The 19,151-nt window shown below is 43.7% G+C and overlaps 4 protein-coding genes and 7 non-coding genes across 11 annotated transcripts; 8 read left to right on the forward strand and 3 right to left on the reverse strand.

Moving 5' to 3' along the window:
• Window positions 1-208: 208 nt before the first annotated feature.
• Window positions 209-280, reverse strand: Trnag-ucc. The gene has a single exon. It is a non-coding gene; the product is annotated as a tRNA-Gly (tRNA).
• A 1,470-nt stretch (window positions 281-1,750) lies between these two features.
• Window positions 1,751-5,708, forward strand: LOC124744202 (DNA repair protein RAD50-like). The gene is made up of 2 exons (XM_047248912.1): window positions 1,751-3,038; window positions 3,148-5,708. Exons 1-2 carry the CDS (start codon window positions 1,751-1,753, stop codon window positions 5,706-5,708), a joined length of 3,849 nt encoding a protein of 1,282 aa, XP_047104868.1.
• Window positions 5,709-6,265: 557 nt separating this feature from the next.
• On the forward strand, window positions 6,266-6,338 carry Trnak-uuu. Its single transcript has one exon. It is a non-coding gene; the product is annotated as a tRNA-Lys (tRNA).
• Window positions 6,339-6,477: 139 nt separating this feature from the next.
• On the forward strand, window positions 6,478-6,559 carry Trnas-aga. The gene has a single exon. It is a non-coding gene; the product is annotated as a tRNA-Ser (tRNA).
• A 242-nt stretch (window positions 6,560-6,801) lies between these two features.
• Window positions 6,802-6,873, reverse strand: Trnag-ucc. Its single transcript has one exon. It is a non-coding gene; the product is annotated as a tRNA-Gly (tRNA).
• Window positions 6,874-8,343: 1,470 nt separating this feature from the next.
• Window positions 8,344-12,300, forward strand: LOC124744203 (DNA repair protein RAD50-like). Its single transcript, XM_047248913.1, has one exon. The coding sequence runs from the start codon at window positions 8,344-8,346 to the stop codon at window positions 12,298-12,300; it is 3,957 nt and encodes a 1,318-aa protein (XP_047104869.1).
• A 556-nt stretch (window positions 12,301-12,856) lies between these two features.
• Trnak-uuu lies at window positions 12,857-12,929 on the forward strand. The gene has a single exon. It is a non-coding gene; the product is annotated as a tRNA-Lys (tRNA).
• A 139-nt stretch (window positions 12,930-13,068) lies between these two features.
• On the forward strand, window positions 13,069-13,150 carry Trnas-aga. The gene has a single exon. It is a non-coding gene; the product is annotated as a tRNA-Ser (tRNA).
• A 242-nt stretch (window positions 13,151-13,392) lies between these two features.
• Trnag-ucc lies at window positions 13,393-13,464 on the reverse strand. Its single transcript has one exon. It is a non-coding gene; the product is annotated as a tRNA-Gly (tRNA).
• Window positions 13,465-14,934: 1,470 nt separating this feature from the next.
• LOC124744204 (DNA repair protein RAD50-like) lies at window positions 14,935-18,281 on the forward strand. The gene is made up of 2 exons (XM_047248914.1): window positions 14,935-18,082; window positions 18,271-18,281. Exons 1-2 carry the CDS (start codon window positions 14,935-14,937, stop codon window positions 18,279-18,281), a joined length of 3,159 nt encoding a protein of 1,052 aa, XP_047104870.1.
• Window positions 18,282-18,363: 82 nt separating this feature from the next.
• On the forward strand, window positions 18,364-18,891 carry LOC124744205 (DNA repair protein RAD50-like). The gene has a single exon (XM_047248915.1). The coding sequence runs from the start codon at window positions 18,364-18,366 to the stop codon at window positions 18,889-18,891; it is 528 nt and encodes a 175-aa protein (XP_047104871.1).
• The last annotated feature ends 260 nt before the right edge of the window (window positions 18,892-19,151 follow it).

A 19,151-nucleotide genomic window follows, 5' to 3' on the forward strand; every position in this document is an offset into this window, starting at 1 on the left:
GGAGCAGAAAATGTCGCAGTTTGCCTGTCGTTTTGGTACCTCGCTACACCTCACCTCTCACAGCCGTTTATAGCGCCTGTCCTTTTGATAAGGGCGAATTCCAAGCGTCAGCTTTCGCGTCAGCCGAGCAAAGTCGGGACAAGTCGGGACATACTACAGGATGGCCTGCACGTGGCTCGCATACTCATACGTAAAAATTTGCGCCCGTTGCGGTGGCCGGGAATCGAACCCGGATCAACTGCTTGGAAGGCAACTATGCTCACCATTACACCACCACCGCACACCCGCTGCTCCCAACGCCGCGCTGTGTCGGCTTCCCGCCCGCCGGCAGCGGCCCACGGTGATGGTAGCTGTAGGCGCTTTACGAGGTAGGAGGGTGCATCCACACGCGTTCGGGCCGCGCCTCCACGCACGCTGCGTCTTTGGGCAAGACTCGTTGCCGCGGCTGCAAGGTTACTCACACGATAGTGATGAGCGGTCGCTTTTAGGCAGTGTAGTGGGGGACTCCGCGTGTGTAGCACTTTTTTCGGTTGTATCCGACGTCGTTGGGTGGCAATCCCACTTTCCCTGCAGACACCTACCCTGGAATGTGCTCGGGAAGCACGGACGACCGCCCCCAACAAATGCAACTAACAAAATGAGAACAACAACTAAAAAAGTGGTAGGCTGTTGGCCTACCACGCGGGCGGCCCGGGTTCGACTCCCGGCCGATGCATCGTTTTGCTGTTCTCGCTATAATGCTGCCGCGCCGATTGCTCGCTTGAGCTGCGTCAGCCTCAGGAATGTACAGCACGATTCGCTGTGAGAAGAACCAAACACGCAGCACGCAAGAGACCGTAATTGGAGGGAAGCGTGCTATTTCTGAACTCGAGCGTCAGCCTGGCCCTACAGGCCGCTGTGTTCAGGTGCCGCAAGGGCGATGTACTGCAACCTCAGGCAGTGCTGCTTTCCGTTGACAAAGCTGCGGCAGCAGTTTAATCTAGCAAGTCGGGAAAGCACGTGTAGCAACACAACAGATTCTTGAGAAAGCGCAAACTGTCTGTCTCTAATATGCGAGAGTTACCAAGTTTCCTGGGACGTTGGTTGCAGACGTGCCTCGGTAGCGCAATGGGTAGCGCGTAGGTCTCATAATCTTAAGTTAGGGAGTTTGACCCTCACCAGGGGCATTTAATTTGCTGTACATCATGGCTGAATTAACGGCGTTGCTGTTGCTAGGGAACGAACTGAATTGTCGTTTGTTATCCACAAGGAGTCCACGCCTCAGCGTCAAAACGTTTACATCCACTTATGGCAAGGTACAACTTTGACCTTTCTCCTCCCCTGTTATGAGTAAAATATGATGCAAACAGCAATGAATAGTCAGTTTCGAGCTGTGCGCCATGCCAGTCTGCACGCGCAAATATGCTCGCAAACAGAGAACACCACTGAGTCCGGATTCAGCACGAAATGCGAGAGGAGAGGGAGTAAATCTCACGTTTATCGAGCAAATCCGGTGTGGTCTAGTGATGGTAAACATGATTAGATATTGGCGGGTGTATGGCATGTGTTTTCAGCGTGGAAATTTGGCTGTCAGAAATTGTTGATGATTTGTGTTTTAAAGATAGTGTCATATTATGAAAGCGCAATTGGTACATTAATGTAGGTAACACTGATTAGAGGATAGGCGCCCTTCCGTGATGTGACGGATTGTATCACTATTGATATTGTTTACAGTTATTTGTTCGTATTCGGTCCTTTAAAATTCGATATAATGGCTAGATTACTTAAGATGCAGATACAGGGAATCCGAAGCTTTGGTCCGAACGACAGTGATCAGCAGATGATTACGTTTCAATCACCTGTGACGCTGATATTAGGGCAGAACGGATGTGGTAAGACGACGACAATTGAAGCCCTGAAGTATGCAGCTACAGGTGAGGTGCCAGCAGGAACTAAACAAGGGCAGTCGTTTGTTCATGACCCGAAGATGGCTCGTCAGCCAGAGACAAGGGGCCAAATAAAATTGTTGATGGCTGATCGCAAAGGCGAAGAAGTTGTCATCACACGTACGTTACAAACAACACAGAAGGCAAAAAATTTGCAATTGAAAACACTGGATCCAGTAATTCATAGGAAGAAGTCTAGTGGTGAAGTTGTACAGGTTGGTGGACGGTGCATTGATGTAAATTTAGAAATGTCTCATGTTTTTGGTGTATCAAAAGCTGTTCTGAGCAATGTTATATTTTGCCATCAAGAAGATTCTAACTGGCCAATGGATGAGGGAAAGAAACTCAAGGAGAAGTTTGATTCCATATTCGATGCAACAAAACTTAATAAATGTTTGGAACACATCAGAGATCTTAGGAAAGCAGTAAATACAGAAATCAGCACTGATGAGAAACTTCTGAAATCACAACAAGAGATAAAAGATGAGACTGTTTCAAAAAAGAAGGATTTACAAGAGGCAGAGAGTCGTCTGGCAGTAACTCAGGACAAAATAGATAACTTGAGCGATAAACTATCACCTTTGCTAGAAAAACTAGATGAAATTTGTGATGTGGAAAAGGATTTCCTTCAGCTCACCAGGGAGAAAGAAAGAGCTGAAGACAAGATGAAAATACTAGAATCGCAACAATCAGATTTAAAGAAGAATATTAAGGAAGTGCTTGAGTGGAAAACTTTAGAAGAAATAACTGATTTAATCAACAGTTTTAAAACTGAAGCAAGGAACTGGCAGGAGCACTTGAAATCTATGGAGATTGAACTTCAGCAGATATCTAGGGATGAGGAGCGAGTATTGGAAGAAACAAGCCAAGAGCAGATGACTCTTGGAAAACTTCAGAAAGAGGAAGAAGATCATAATACTCGAATAGATGCACGCAATAAGAATCTACAGAGATTGGCAGAAACATTTCAAATAAGAGTAAAAGAAGATACATTTTCTTCAGAAGTTCTTGTCTCAAATTTAATGCATCAAGTCGACGATAAAATAAGAGAGTCAAAGGTACAGTTTGAGCAGTTACGGAACAGGTTTCAAAGAGAAGAGCAGGAACTCCAAAGTAAAATAGACATTGCTAGAGACACTAAAGCAAAGCTAGAGCAGGAAATCACCTCAAAAAAAACGACAAGCAGAAGATAATAAAGCTGAAGAATGGAGTGTCAAAACAGAAATTGAAGATATAGAGAAATCTGGTGAAGAACTTGTCAAATTAGGAAGAGAACTGGAGCAAGCAAAAACTAACTGGGAAACTGCTTGTCAAGAACTTGATGAAGAACAGCTGAAAAAAGAAATTAGAGATCAGCACCAAGAGAGCAACAGGCTGGATGATAAGCTAGTTATTGAGGATAAAGAAGTTCAGACATTGCAGCTGTTGAGTAGTGAGCAGGCACAGCTTGATATCCAGAACAAACTGAAGGCATCTAAGGAGTCCGAACTCAAAAAACTAAAGAACAAACACAATGAAGCACTGCGCCACCTTTTGTTTACAGTGCCACAACAAAATTTGAAACATGACTTGGATGCTTGCATGCTTCAACTGACTCGTCAGATCAACAACATCAATGAGAAGATAAATAGTAAGCAGAATGAGGCGGCTGCACTTGAAGTGAAACGAGCCCATCACAAGGAGCAGTTGGATTTGAAAGAAAGAGAGCTGCGAAAATTTGAAGAAGAAATATATGATTTGTGTGGCAGGCAAGATTTTGATGAGTACATACAAAGTGTTTCTGATAGAATACAAGAACTGCAGGACCAAAAAGGAACGCTCAGTGCTTCGGAATACATGTTCCGTCGCTACATTCAGAAACTGGAACAGGAAGATCCTTGCTGTCCATTGTGTCATAGGGAGTTTGAAGCCGCTTCTGAAGCTGCTGAACTTGCATATGAACTGAGTAATAAAGTCAGTGAAGTCCCAGCACGCCTTCAGGACAATAAGAAAGAACTAGAAAATAAGCTAAAGGAATATGATAAACTTTTGCAAATGAAACCTGCTTATGAAAGAACTGATATCATGCGCACCAAGGAGATACCAGAAATGAAAGAGTCACTTCATCAAACAGAAGAGGCTTTAGATGCAGCTCGGAAACAGATTAAAGATTTGAAGGAGCAGTTACTGGGTCCAAAAGCAAAGGAGCAGATGGCAAAGGATATCCAAGGAGATGTAGTCCGCATTGATCAGTTGCAGACAGAACTGCGCCGCATAGACAAAGAAATTCAGGAGCTGCAGTCTAAGATGCCCACAGGATCGTCACGCTCCATGGAGGAAGCCCTGGCAGAGCAGGAGGAGCTTCGAGCACAAGTCAGTGCTATTCAGCGTGCACTCCACATGAAGCAGGAGTCACTGAGAAGGCATTCAGAGAGAGTCAACCAGCTGAGGGAGCGCAAAAATGTACTTATGGAAAAGAAATTGAAGCTCGAAAGTGGACAGCAGAAACGTCGACAACTGGAGGAACGTTTGCAGGAGTTGCAAAGTATGCATGTGATGATACAGTCAGAAATTGAGGTGCTCGAGACCCGACTTCAAGAAGCTAGAGAGACACTTGATTCTGCAGTGCAGTCAAAAAATATTAGAGTTACAGAAAATCGAAAAAATGTAGATCAGGGACAAAATAAGATTGTTGAGCAAGGAAGGAAACATGATGAAATTTGTAATTGGCATAATAGCATTCAACGGTATGAACAGAGCGGCATGAAAGAGAAACTTACGTCAGTTCAAGAAAGATTGATAGAACTGGACTCTAAAAAGGAGACCCTTGCAGATAAAAACAGAAGAACGTGTGAAAACATTGATAAGCTTAAAGAAAAAATTTCAAATCAGCAGCTGAAAGCAAGAGAACTTGAAGATAACAAAATATTGAAGGAGAAACAGGTAGAAGCTGAAGAACTGAAGAGTGTAATAGATAAAGTAAAACAGCGCCTTGGTAAGTTCCAAGTGAAAACCATTGAAGAAGAGAAAAGTCGTCTCTGCAGAGAAATTTCAGCTGTCAAAGAGGAGAAATCAATTTCAGAAGGACGATTTAAGGAATTAAGAGATAGTGTGAATACTCTGCGACGAGATCTAAATAAGGACATATATAAAAATGCAGAAAAAAAATACAATGATCTGCAGCGACGAATTAAGGTAAACCAGCTAGCATCAGCTGATCTGAACAAATACTTTGTCGCTTTGGATTGGTCACTCATTTACTTTCATCAGGAGCGCATGAGGAAGATTAATACGATTATAAGAAAACTGTGGCGAAAAATCTATCGTGGGAATGATATTGATTATATAGAAATTAAAACAGATGCTCCTGAAACCACGAGTGCAGACAAGAAGCGAACATTCAACTATCGGGTTGTTCAGGTGAAGAATGATGTTGAGATTGATATGAAGGGACGCTGCAGTGCTGGGCAGAAGGTTCTAGCGTCGCTTGTTATCCGAATTGCTTTGGCAGAAATTCTAAGTATTAATTGTGGAATCTTAGCTCTGGATGAACCAACCACAAATTTGGATAGGGAGAACATAGACAGTCTTGGAGAAACTCTCACAGACCTTATAAATTTAAGGAGGGAGAACAAGAATTTTCAGCTCATACTGATAACACACGATGAAGACTTCTTGGATCGTTTGATGAATGTTGAAAAACTGAAGTACTATTACAGGGTCACAAGAAATGCAAAGGGAAACTCGGTCATTGAAAAGTATCGTTTTGAAGAAAGGAGCACCCAACATAGAAACTTTAACTAAAGTTTGAAATAAGAATGCATCAAGACTGATTTTTGTTATTCTAATTTGCTCATCTTGTGGAATGCTCTGTGAAAGAAAGTACTTATAGGTTTTTGTGTTTTCTGTTTGTTATAATACATTCATGCCCATGCAGCAGCATTTTTCACACTGTTATGTATAAATAAAGAACATTCATTTCTGAGTAAAAAAAAAAAAAAAAAAAAGTGGCTAGGATACCTGGCTTTCACCCAGGAGGCCCAGGTTCGACTCCCGGTACCGGATGGGAAGTGTTTGCGCACACGACCGTCCATGTTTTGGCCTTCCAACGTTCGTTTGTCGCCCTCCTTCCGGAGCTTCAACCGAGCGTAATCGGGGGAAACAGGCACGAGATGCAATTACTGTCAGCACCGGGATAAAGGGAGAAGAGGCACTGGTCCGTTGTTGGGCTGCTACCAGCGTCAGTGGCAAGTCGGTGAAGTCGCTAGTTGCGCCAGAAGCCAGCAATTACCGTAGTACGCCTACACACGCGTTCCAGTTATTCACATTGCTTGCAGCCGCTTCATCCACAACAAGCGTGAGCCCGGATAGCTCAGTCGGTAGAGCATTAGGCTTTTAAACTAAGGGTCCAGGGTTCGAGTCCCTGTCCGGGCGAAGATTTTAACGCTTCCGTAATGGCTCGTCTCGTAGCGCTGGTAGCCCTCCCGTAATCAGTGCACGGAGTTCGTATCCTGTCAGCATTCTGCGCAGACCGGTTCGATTATACACGATTCGAGGGAACGTTTAGCTACGAGCAGTCGTGGCCGAGTGGTTAAGGCGTCTGACTAGAAATCAGATTCCCTCTGGGAGCGTAGGTTCGAGTCCTACCGACTGCGTCCCTTTTCTTTTTATTTTTTTGTTCAAGAAGAAGGAGCAGAAAATGTCGCAGTTTGCCTGTCGTTTTGGTACCTCGCTACACCTCACCTCTCACAGCCGTTTATAGCGCCTGTCCTTTTGATAAGGGCGAATTCCAAGCGTCAGCTTTCGCGTCAGCCGAGCAAAGTCGGGACAAGTCGGGACATACTACAGGATGGCCTGCACGTGGCTCGCATACTCATACGTAAAAATTTGCGCCCGTTGCGGTGGCCGGGAATCGAACCCGGATCAACTGCTTGGAAGGCAACTATGCTCACCATTACACCACCACCGCACACCCGCTGCTCCCAACGCCGCGCTGTGTCGGCTTCCCGCCCGCCGGCAGCGGCCCACGGTGATGGTAGCTGTAGGCGCTTTACGAGGTAGGAGGGTGCATCCACACGCGTTCGGGCCGCGCCTCCACGCACGCTGCGTCTTTGGGCAAGACTCGTTGCCGCGGCTGCAAGGTTACTCACACGATAGTGATGAGCGGTCGCTTTTAGGCAGTGTAGTGGGGGACTCCGCGTGTGTAGCACTTTTTTCGGTTGTATCCGACGTCGTTGGGTGGCAATCCCACTTTCCCTGCAGACACCTACCCTGGAATGTGCTCGGGAAGCACGGACGACCGCCCCCAACAAATGCAACTAACAAAATGAGAACAACAACTAAAAAAGTGGTAGGCTGTTGGCCTACCACGCGGGCGGCCCGGGTTCGACTCCCGGCCGATGCATCGTTTTGCTGTTCTCGCTATAATGCTGCCGCGCCGATTGCTCGCTTGAGCTGCGTCAGCCTCAGGAATGTACAGCACGATTCGCTGTGAGAAGAACCAAACACGCAGCACGCAAGAGACCGTAATTGGAGGGAAGCGTGCTATTTCTGAACTCGAGCGTCAGCCTGGCCCTACAGGCCGCTGTGTTCAGGTGCCGCAAGGGCGATGTACTGCAACCTCAGGCAGTGCTGCTTTCCGTTGACAAAGCTGCGGCAGCAGTTTAATCTAGCAAGTCGGGAAAGCACGTGTAGCAACACAACAGATTCTTGAGAAAGCGCAAACTGTCTGTCTCTAATATGCGAGAGTTACCAAGTTTCCTGGGACGTTGGTTGCAGACGTGCCTCGGTAGCGCAATGGGTAGCGCGTAGGTCTCATAATCTTAAGTTAGGGAGTTTGACCCTCACCAGGGGCATTTAATTTGCTGTACATCATGGCTGAATTAACGGCGTTGCTGTTGCTAGGGAACGAACTGAATTGTCGTTTGTTATCCACAAGGAGTCCACGCCTCAGCGTCAAAACGTTTACATCCACTTATGGCAAGGTACAACTTTGACCTTTCTCCTCCCCTGTTATGAGTAAAATATGATGCAAACAGCAATGAATAGTCAGTTTCGAGCTGTGCGCCATGCCAGTCTGCACGCGCAAATATGCTCGCAAACAGAGAACACCACTGAGTCCGGATTCAGCACGAAATGCGAGAGGAGAGGGAGTAAATCTCACGTTTATCGAGCAAATCCGGTGTGGTCTAGTGATGGTAAACATGATTAGATATTGGCGGGTGTATGGCATGTGTTTTCAGCGTGGAAATTTGGCTGTCAGAAATTGTTGATGATTTGTGTTTTAAAGATAGTGTCATATTATGAAAGCGCAATTGGTACATTAATGTAGGTAACACTGATTAGAGGATAGGCGCCCTTCCGTGATGTGACGGATTGTATCACTATTGATATTGTTTACAGTTATTTGTTCGTATTCGGTCCTTTAAAATTCGATATAATGGCTAGATTACTTAAGATGCAGATACAGGGAATCCGAAGCTTTGGTCCGAACGACAGTGATCAGCAGATGATTACGTTTCAATCACCTGTGACGCTGATATTAGGGCAGAACGGATGTGGTAAGACGACGACAATTGAAGCCCTGAAGTATGCAGCTACAGGTGAGGTGCCAGCAGGAACTAAACAAGGGCAGTCGTTTGTTCATGACCCGAAGATGGCTCGTCAGCCAGAGACAAGGGGCCAAATAAAATTGTTGATGGCTGATCGCAAAGGCGAAGAAGTTGTCATCACACGTACGTTACAAACAACACAGAAGGCAAAAAATTTGCAATTGAAAACACTGGATCCAGTAATTCATAGGAAGAAGTCTAGTGGTGAAGTTGTACAGGTTGGTGGACGGTGCATTGATGTAAATTTAGAAATGTCTCATGTTTTTGGTGTATCAAAAGCTGTTCTGAGCAATGTTATATTTTGCCATCAAGAAGATTCTAACTGGCCAATGGATGAGGGAAAGAAACTCAAGGAGAAGTTTGATTCCATATTCGATGCAACAAAACTTAATAAATGTTTGGAACACATCAGAGATCTTAGGAAAGCAGTAAATACAGAAATCAGCACTGATGAGAAACTTCTGAAATCACAACAAGAGATAAAAGATGAGACTGTTTCAAAAAAGAAGGATTTACAAGAGGCAGAGAGTCGTCTGGCAGTAACTCAGGACAAAATAGATAACTTGAGCGATAAACTATCACCTTTGCTAGAAAAACTAGATGAAATTTGTGATGTGGAAAAGGATTTCCTTCAGCTCACCAGGGAGAAAGAAAGAGCTGAAGACAAGATGAAAATACTAGAATCGCAACAATCAGATTTAAAGAAGAATGTTAAGGAAGTGCTTGAGTGGAAAACTTTAGAAGAAATAACTGATTTAATCAACAGTTTTAAAACTGAAGCAAGGAACTGGCAGGAGCACTTGAAATCTATGGAGATTGAACTTCAGCAGATATCTAGGGATGAGGAGCGAGTATTGGAAGAAACAAGCCAAGAGCAGATGACTCTTGGAAAACTTCAGAAAGAGGAAGAAGATCATAATACTCGAATAGATGCACGCAATAAGAATCTACAGAGATTGGCAGAAACATTTCAAATAAGAGTAAAAGAAGATACATTTTCTTCAGAAGTTCTTGTCTCAAATTTAATGCATCAAGTCGACGATAAAATAAGAGAGTCAAAGGTACAGTTTGAGCAGTTACGGAACAAGTTTCAAAGAGAAGAGCAGGAACTCCAAAGTAAAATAGACATTGCTAGAGACACTAAAGCAAAGCTAGAGCAGGAAATCACCTCAAAAAAACGACAAGCAGAAGATAATAAAGCTGAAGAATGGAGTGTCAAAACAGAAATTGAAGATATAGAGAAATCTGGTGAAGAACTTGTCAAATTAGGAAGAGAACTGGAGCAAGCAAAAACTAACTGGGAAACTGCTTGTCAAGAACTTGATGAAGAACAGCTGAAAAAAGAAATTAGAGATCAGCACCAAGAGAGCAACAGGCTGGATGATAAGCTAGTTATTGTGGATAAAGAAGTTCAGACATTGCAGCTGTTGAGTAGTGAGCAGGCACAGCTTGATATCCAGAACAAACTGAAGGCATCTAAGGAGTCCGAACTCAAAAAACTAAAGAACAAACACAATGAAGCACTGCGCCACCTTTTGTTTACAGTGCCACAACAAAATTTGAAACATGACTTGGATGCTTGCATGCTTCAACTGACTCGTCAGATCAACAACATCAATGAGAAGATAAATAGTAAGCAGAATGAGGCGGCTGCACTTGAAGTGAAACGAGCCCATCACAAGGAGCAGTTGGATTTGAAAGAAAGAGAGCTGCGAAAATTTGAAGAAGAAATATATGATTTGTGTGGCAGGCAAGATTTTGATGAGTACATACAAAGTGTTTCTGATAGAATACAAGAACTGCAGGACCAAAAAGGAACGCTCAGTGCTTCGGAATACATGTTCCGTCGCTACATTCAGAAACTGGAACAGGAAGATCCTTGCTGTCCATTGTGTCATAGGGAGTTTGAAGCCGCTTCTGAAGCTGCTGAACTTGCATATGAACTGAGTAATAAAGTCAGTGAAGTCCCAGCACGCCTTCAGGACAATAAGAAAGAACTAGAAAATAAGCTAAAGGAATATGATAAACTTTTGCAAATGAAACCTGCTTATGAAAGAACTGATATCATGCGCACCAAGGAGATACCAGAAATGAAAGAGTCACTTCATCAAACAGAAGAGGCTTTAGATGCAGCTCGGAAACAGATTAAAGATTTGAAGGAGCAGTTACTGGGTCCAAAAGCAAAGGAGCAGATGGCAAAGGATATCCAAGGAGATGTAGTCCGCATTGATCAGTTGCAGACAGAACTGCGCCGCATAGACAAAGAAATTCAGGAGCTGCAGTCTAAGATGCCCACAGGATCGTCACGCTCCATGGAGGAAGCCCTGGCAGAGCAGGAGGAGCTTCGAGCACAAGTCAGTGCTATTCAGCGTGCACTCCACATGAAGCAGGAGTCACTGAGAAGGCATTCAGAGAGAGTCAACCAGCTGAGGGAGCGCAAAAATGTACTTATGGAAAAGAAATTGAAGCTCGAAAGTGGACAGCAGAAACGTCGACAACTGGAGGAACGTTTGCAGGAGTTGCAAAGTATGCATGTGATGATACAGTCAGAAATTGAGGTGCTCGAGACCCGACTTCAAGAAGCTAGAGAGACACTTGATTCTGCAGTGCAGTCAAAAAATATTAGAGTTACAGAAAATCGAAAAAATGTAGATCAGGGACAAAATAAGATTGTTGAGCAAGGAAGGAAACATGATGAAATTTGTAATTGGCATAATAGCATTCAACGGTATGAACAGAGCGGCATGAAAGAGAAACTTACGTCAGTTCAAGAAAGATTGATAGAACTGGACTCTAAAAAGGAGACCCTTGCAGATAAAAACAGAAGAACGTGTGAAAACATTGATAAGCTTAAAGAAAAAATTTCAAATCAGCAGCTGAAAGCAAGAGAACTTGAAGATAACAAAATATTGAAGGAGAAACAGGTAGAAGCTGAAGAACTGAAGAGTGTAATAGATAAAGTAAAACAGCGCCTTGGTAAGTTCCAAGTGAAAACCATTGAAGAAGAGAAAAGTCGTCTCTGCAGAGAAATTTCAGCTGTCAAAGAGGAGAAATCAATTTCAGAAGGACGATTTAAGGAATTAAGAGATAGTGTGAATACTCTGCGACGAGATCTAAATAAGGACATATATAAAAATGCAGAAAAAAAATACAATGATCTGCAGCGACGAATTAAGGTAAACCAGCTAGCATCAGCTGATCTGAACAAATACTTTGTCGCTTTGGATTGGTCACTCATTTACTTTCATCAGGAGCGCATGAGGAAGATTAATACGATTATAAGAGAACTGTGGCGAAAAATCTATCGTGGGAATGATATTGATTATATAGAAATTAAAACAGATGCTCCTGAAACCACGAGTGCAGACAAGAAGCGAACATTCAACTATCGGGTTGTTCAGGTGAAGAATGATGTTGAGATTGATATGAAGGGACGCTGCAGTGCTGGGCAGAAGGTTCTAGCGTCGCTTGTTATCCGAATTGCTTTGGCAGAAATTCTAAGTATTAATTGTGGAATCTTAGCTCTGGATGAACCAACCACAAATTTGGATAGGGAGAACATAGACAGTCTTGGAGAAACTCTCACAGACCTTATAAATTTAAGGAGGGAGAACAAGAATTTTCAGCTCATACTGATAACACACGATGAAGACTTCTTGGATCGTTTGATGAATGTTGAAAAACTGAAGTACTATTACAGGGTCACAAGAAATGCAAAGGGAAACTCGGTCATTGAAAAGTATCGTTTTGAAGAAAGGAGCACCCAACATAGAAACTTTAACTAAAGTTTGAAATAAGAATGCATCAAGACTGATTTTTGTTATTCTAATTTGCTCATCTTGTGGAATGCTCTGTGAAAGAAAGTACTTATAGGTTTTTGTGTTTTCTGTTTGTTATAATACATTCATGCCCATGCAGCAGCATTTTTCACACTGTTATGTATAAATAAAGAACATTCATTTCTGAGTAAAAAAAAAAAAAAAAAAAGTGGCTAGGATACCTGGCTTTCACCCAGGAGGCCCAGGTTCGACTCCCGGTACCGGATGGGAAGTGTTTGCGCACACGACCGTCCATGTTTTGGCCTTCCAACGTTCGTTTGTCGCCCTCCTTCCGGAGCTTCAACCGAGCGTAATCGGGGGAAACAGGCACGAGATGCAATTACTGTCAGCACCGGGATAAAGGGAGAAGAGGCACTGGTCCGTTGTTGGGCTGCTACCAGCGTCAGTGGCAAGTCGGTGAAGTCGCTAGTTGCGCCAGAAGCCAGCAATTACCGTAGTACGCCTACACACGCGTTCCAGTTATTCACATTGCTTGCAGCCGCTTCATCCACAACAAGCGTGAGCCCGGATAGCTCAGTCGGTAGAGCATTAGGCTTTTAAACTAAGGGTCCAGGGTTCGAGTCCCTGTCCGGGCGAAGATTTTAACGCTTCCGTAATGGCTCGTCTCGTAGCGCTGGTAGCCCTCCCGTAATCAGTGCACGGAGTTCGTATCCTGTCAGCATTCTGCGCAGACCGGTTCGATTATACACGATTCGAGGGAACGTTTAGCTACGAGCAGTCGTGGCCGAGTGGTTAAGGCGTCTGACTAGAAATCAGATTCCCTCTGGGAGCGTAGGTTCGAGTCCTACCGACTGCGTCCCTTTTCTTTTTATTTTTTTGTTCAAGAAGAAGGAGCAGAAAATGTCGCAGTTTGCCTGTCGTTTTGGTACCTCGCTACACCTCACCTCTCACAGCCGTTTATAGCGCCTGTCCTTTTGATAAGGGCGAATTCCAAGCGTCAGCTTTCGCGTCAGCCGAGCAAAGTCGGGACAAGTCGGGACATACTACAGGATGGCCTGCACGTGGCTCGCATACTCATACGTAAAAATTTGCGCCCGTTGCGGTGGCCGGGAATCGAACCCGGATCAACTGCTTGGAAGGCAACTATGCTCACCATTACACCACCACCGCACACCCGCTGCTCCCAACGCCGCGCTGTGTCGGCTTCCCGCCCGCCGGCAGCGGCCCACGGTGATGGTAGCTGTAGGCGCTTTACGAGGTAGGAGGGTGCATCCACACGCGTTCGGGCCGCGCCTCCACGCACGCTGCGTCTTTGGGCAAGACTCGTTGCCGCGGCTGCAAGGTTACTCACACGATAGTGATGAGCGGTCGCTTTTAGGCAGTGTAGTGGGGGACTCCGCGTGTGTAGCACTTTTTTCGGTTGTATCCGACGTCGTTGGGTGGCAATCCCACTTTCCCTGCAGACACCTACCCTGGAATGTGCTCGGGAAGCACGGACGACCGCCCCCAACAAATGCAACTAACAAAATGAGAACAACAACTAAAAAAGTGGTAGGCTGTTGGCCTACCACGCGGGCGGCCCGGGTTCGACTCCCGGCCGATGCATCGTTTTGCTGTTCTCGCTATAATGCTGCCGCGCCGATTGCTCGCTTGAGCTGCGTCAGCCTCAGGAATGTACAGCACGATTCGCTGTGAGAAGAACCAAACACGCAGCACGCAAGAGACCGTAATTGGAGGGAAGCGTGCTATTTCTGAACTCGAGCGTCAGCCTGGCCCTACAGGCCGCTGTGTTCAGGTGCCGCAAGGGCGATGTACTGCAACCTCAGGCAGTGCTGCTTTCCGTTGACAAAGCTGCGGCAGCAGTTTAATCTAGCAAGTCGGGAAAGCACGTGTAGCAACACAACAGATTCTTGAGAAAGCGCAAACTGTCTGTCTCTAATATGCGAGAGTTACCAAGTTTCCTGGGACGTTGGTTGCAGACGTGCCTCGGTAGCGCAATGGGTAGCGCGTAGGTCTCATAATCTTAAGTTAGGGAGTTTGACCCTCACCAGGGGCATTTAATTTGCTGTACATCATGGCTGAATTAACGGCGTTGCTGTTGCTAGGGAACGAACTGAATTGTCGTTTGTTATCCACAAGGAGTCCACGCCTCAGCGTCAAAACGTTTACATCCACTTATGGCAAGGTACAACTTTGACCTTTCTCCTCCCCTGTTATGAGTAAAATATGATGCAAACAGCAATGAATAGTCAGTTTCGAGCTGTGCGCCATGCCAGTCTGCACGCGCAAATATGCTCGCAAACAGAGAACACCACTGAGTCCGGATTCAGCACGAAATGCGAGAGGAGAGGGAGTAAATCTCACGTTTATCGAGCAAATCCGGTGTGGTCTAGTGATGGTAAACATGATTAGATATTGGCGGGTGTATGGCATGTGTTTTCAGCGTGGAAATTTGGCTGTCAGAAATTGTTGATGATTTGTGTTTTAAAGATAGTGTCATATTATGAAAGCGCAATTGGTACATTAATGTAGGTAACACTGATTAGAGGATAGGCGCCCTTCCGTGATGTGACGGATTGTATCACTATTGATATTGTTTACAGTTATTTGTTCGTATTCGGTCCTTTAAAATTCGATATAATGGCTAGATTACTTAAGATGCAGATACAGGGAATCCGAAGCTTTGGTCCGAACGACAGTGATCAGCAGATGATTACGTTTCAATCACCTGTGACGCTGATATTAGGGCAGAACGGATGTGGTAAGACGACGACAATTGAAGCCCTGAAGTATGCAGCTACAGGTGAGGTGCCAGCAGGAACTAAACAAGGGCAGTCGTTTGTTCATGACCCGAAGATGGCTCGTCAGCCAGAGACAAGGGGCCAAATAAAATTGTTGATGGCTGATCGCAAAGGCGAAGAAGTTGTCATCACACGTACGTTACAAACAACACAGAAGGCAAAAAATTTGCAATTGAAAACACTGGATCCAGTAATTCATAGGAAGAAGTCTAGTGGTGAAGTTGTACAGGTTGGTGGACGGTGCATTGATGTAAATTTAGAAATGTCTCATGTTTTTGGTGTATCAAAAGCTGTTCTGAGCAATGTTATATTTTGCCATCAAGAAGATTCTAACTGGCCAATGGATGAGGGAAAGAAACTCAAGGAGAAGTTTGATTCCATATTCGATGCAACAAAACTTAATAAATGTTTGGAACACATCAGAGATCTTAGGAAAGCAGTAAATACAGAAATCAGCACTGATGAGAAACTTCTGAAATCACAACAAGAGATAAAAGATGAGACTGTTTCAAAAAAGAAGGATTTACAAGAGGCAGAGAGTCGTCTGGCAGTAACTCAGGACAAAATAGATAACTTGAGCGATAAACTATCACCTTTGCTAGAAAAACTAGATGAAATTTGTGATGTGGAAAAGGATTTCCTTCAGCTCACCAGGGAGAAAGAAAGAGCTGAAGACAAGATGAAAATACTAGAATCGCAACAATCAGATTTAAAGAAGAATGTTAAGGAAGTGCTTGAGTGGAAAACTTTAGAAGAAATAACTGATTTAATCAACAGTTTTAAAACTGAAGCAAGGAACTGGCAGGAGCACTTGAAATCTATGGAGATTGAACTTCAGCAGATATCTAGGGATGAGGAGCGAGTATTGGAAGAAACAAGCCAAGAGCAGATGACTCTTGGAAAACTTCAGAAAGAGGAAGAAGATCATAATACTCGAATAGATGCACGCAATAAGAATCTACAGAGATTGGCAGAAACATTTCAAATAAGAGTAAAAGAAGATACATTTTCTTCAGAAGTTCTTGTCTCAAATTTAATGCATCAAGTCGACGATAAAATAAGAGAGTCAAAGGTACAGTTTGAGCAGTTACGGAACAGGTTTCAAAGAGAAGAGCAGGAACTCCAAAGTAAAATAGACATTGCTAGAGACACTAAAGCAAAGCTAGAGCAGGAAATCACCTCAAAAAAACGACAAGCAGAAGATAATAAAGCTGAAGAATGGAGTGTCAAAACAGAAATTGAAGATATAGAGAAATCTGGTGAAGAACTTGTCAAATTAGGAAGAGAACTGGAGCAAGCAAAAACTAACTGGGAAACTCCTTGTCAAGAACTTGATGAAGAACAGCTGAAAAAAGAAATTAGAGATCAGCACCAAGAGAGCAACAGGCTGGATGATAAGCTAGTTATTGTGGATAAAGAAGTTCAGACATTGCAGCTGTTGAGTAGTGAGCAGGCACAGCTTGATATCCAGAACAAACTGAAGGCATCTAAGGAGTCCGAACTCAAAAAACTAAAGAACAAACACAATGAAGCACTGCGCCACCTTTTGTTTACAGTGCCACAACAAAATTTGAAACATGACTTGGATGCTTGCATGCTTCAACTGACTCGTCAGATCAACAACATCAATGAGAAGATAAATAGTAAGCAGAATGAGGCGGCTGCACTTGAAGTGAAACGAGCCCATCACAAGGAGCAGTTGGATTTGAAAGAAAGAGAGCTGCGAAAATTTGAAGAAGAAATATATGATTTGTGTGGCAGGCAAGATTTTGATGAGTACATACAAAGTGTTTCTGATAGAATACAAGAACTGCAGGACCAAAAAGGAACGCTCAGTGCTTCGGAATACATGTTCCGTCGCTACATTCAGAAACTGGAACAGGAAGATCCTTGCTGTCCATTGTGTCATAGGGAGTTTGAAGCCGCTTCTGAAGCTGCTGAACTTGCATATGAACTGAGTAATAAAGTCAGTGAAGTCCCAGCACGCCTTCAGGACAATAAGAAAGAACTAGAAAATAAGCTAAAGGAATATGATAAACTTTTGCAAATGAAACCTGCTTATGAAAGAACTGATATCATGCGCACCAAGGAGATACCAGAAATGAAAGAGTCACTTCATCAAACAGAAGAGGCTTTAGATGCAGCTCGGAAACAGATTAAAGATTTGAAGGAGCAGTTACTGGGTCCAAAAGCAAAGGAGCAGATGGCAAAGGATATCCAAGGAGATGTAGTCCGCATTGATCAGTTGCAGACAGAACTGCGCCGCATAGACAAAGAAATTCAGGAGCTGCAGTCTAAGATGCCCACAGGATCGTCACGCTCCATGGAGGAAGCCCTGGCAGAGCAGGAGGAGCTTCGAGCACAAGTCAGTGCTATTCAGCGTGCACTCCACATGAAGCAGGAGTCACTGAGAAGGCATTCAGAGAGAGTCAACCAGCTGAGGGAGCGCAAAAATGTACTTATGGAAAAGAAATTGAAGCTCGAAAGTGGACAGCAGAAACGTCGACAACTGGAGGAACGTTTGCAGGAGTTGCAAAGTATGCATGTGATGATACAGTCAGAAATTGAGGTGCTCGAGACCCGACTTCAAGAAGCTAGAGAGACACTTGATTCTGCAGTGCAGTCAAAAAATATTAGAGTTACAGAAAATCGAAAAAATGTAGATCAGGGACAAAATAAGATTGTTGAGCAAGGAAGGAAACATGATGAAATTTGTAATTGGCATAATAGCATTCAACGGTATGAACAGAGCGGCATGAAAGAGAAACTTACGTCAGTTCAAGAAAGATTGATAGAACTGGACTCTAAAAAGGAGACCCTTGCAGATAAAAACAGAAGAACGTGTGAAAACATTGATAAGCTTAAAGAAAAAATTTCAAATCAGCAGCTGAAAGCAAGAGAACTTGAAGATAACAAAATATTGAAGGAGAAACAGGTAGAAGCTGAAGAACTGAAGAGTGTAATAGATAAAGTAAAACAGCGCCTTGGTAAGTTCCAAGTGAAAACCATTGAAGAAGAGAAAAGTCGTCTCTGCAGAGAAATTTCAGCTGTCAAAGAGGAGAAATCAATTTCAGAAGGACGATTTAAGGAATTAAGAGATAGTGTGAATACTCTGCGACGAGATCTAAATAAGGACATATATAAAAATGCAGAAAAAAAATACAATGATCTGCAGCGACGAATTAAGGTAAACCAGCTAGCATCAGCTGATCTGAACAAATACTTTGTCGCTTTGGATTGGTCACTCATTTACTTTCATCAGGAGCGCATGAGGAAGATTAATACGATTATAAGAGAACTGTGGCGAAAAATCTATCGTGGGAATGATATTGATTATATAGAAATTAAAACAGATGCTCCTGAAACCACGAGTGCAGACAAGAAGCGAACATTCAACTATCGGGTTGTTCAGGTGAAGAATGATGTTGAGATTGATATGAAGGGACGCTGCAGTGCTGGGCAGAAGGTTCTAGCGTCGCTTGTTATCCGAATTGCTTTGGCAGAAATTCTAAGTATTAATTGTGGAATCTTAGCTCTGGATGAACCAACCACAAATTTGGATAGGGAGAACATAGACAGTCTTGGAGAAACTCTCACAGACCTTATAAATTTAAGGAGGGAGAACAAGAATTTTCAGCTCATACTGATAACACACGATGAAGACTTCTTGGATCGTTTGATGAATGTTGAAAAACTGAAGTACTATTACAGGGTCACAAGAAATGCAAAGGGAAACTCGGTCATTGAAAAGTATCGTTTTGAAGAAAGGAGCACCCAACATAGAAACTTTAACTAAAGTTTGAAATAAGAATGCATCAAGACTGATTTTTGTTATTCTAATTTGCTCATCTTGTGGAATGCTCTGTGAAAGAAAGTACTTATAGGTTTTTGTGTTTTCTGTTTGTTATAATACATTCATGCCCATGCAGCAGCATTTTTCACACTGTTATGTATAAATAAAGAACATTCATTTCTGAGTAAAAAAAAAAAAAAAAAAAGTGGCTAGGATACCTGGCTTTCACCCAGGAGGCCCAGGTTCGACTCCCGGTACCGGAT

The sequence above is a fragment of the Schistocerca piceifrons genome, unplaced genomic scaffold (assembly GCF_021461385.2).
Source record: "Schistocerca piceifrons isolate TAMUIC-IGC-003096 unplaced genomic scaffold, iqSchPice1.1 HiC_scaffold_279, whole genome shotgun sequence".
NCBI lineage: Eukaryota > Metazoa > Arthropoda > Insecta > Orthoptera > Acrididae > Schistocerca > Schistocerca piceifrons.

Coding starts and splice junctions, on each gene's coding strand:
- LOC124744202 (XM_047248912.1), top strand. CDS start 1,751: ATGGCTAGATTACTTAAGATGCAGATACAGGGAATCCGAAGCTTTGGT. Junction 3,039..3,147: donor AGAAGAGCAGGAACTCCAAA/GTAAAATAGACA, acceptor GTGTCAAAACAG/AAATTGAAGATATAGAGAAA.
- LOC124744203 (XM_047248913.1), top strand. CDS start 8,344: ATGGCTAGATTACTTAAGATGCAGATACAGGGAATCCGAAGCTTTGGT.
- LOC124744204 (XM_047248914.1), top strand. CDS start 14,935: ATGGCTAGATTACTTAAGATGCAGATACAGGGAATCCGAAGCTTTGGT.
- LOC124744205 (XM_047248915.1), top strand. CDS start 18,364: ATGAGGAAGATTAATACGATTATAAGAGAACTGTGGCGAAAAATCTAT.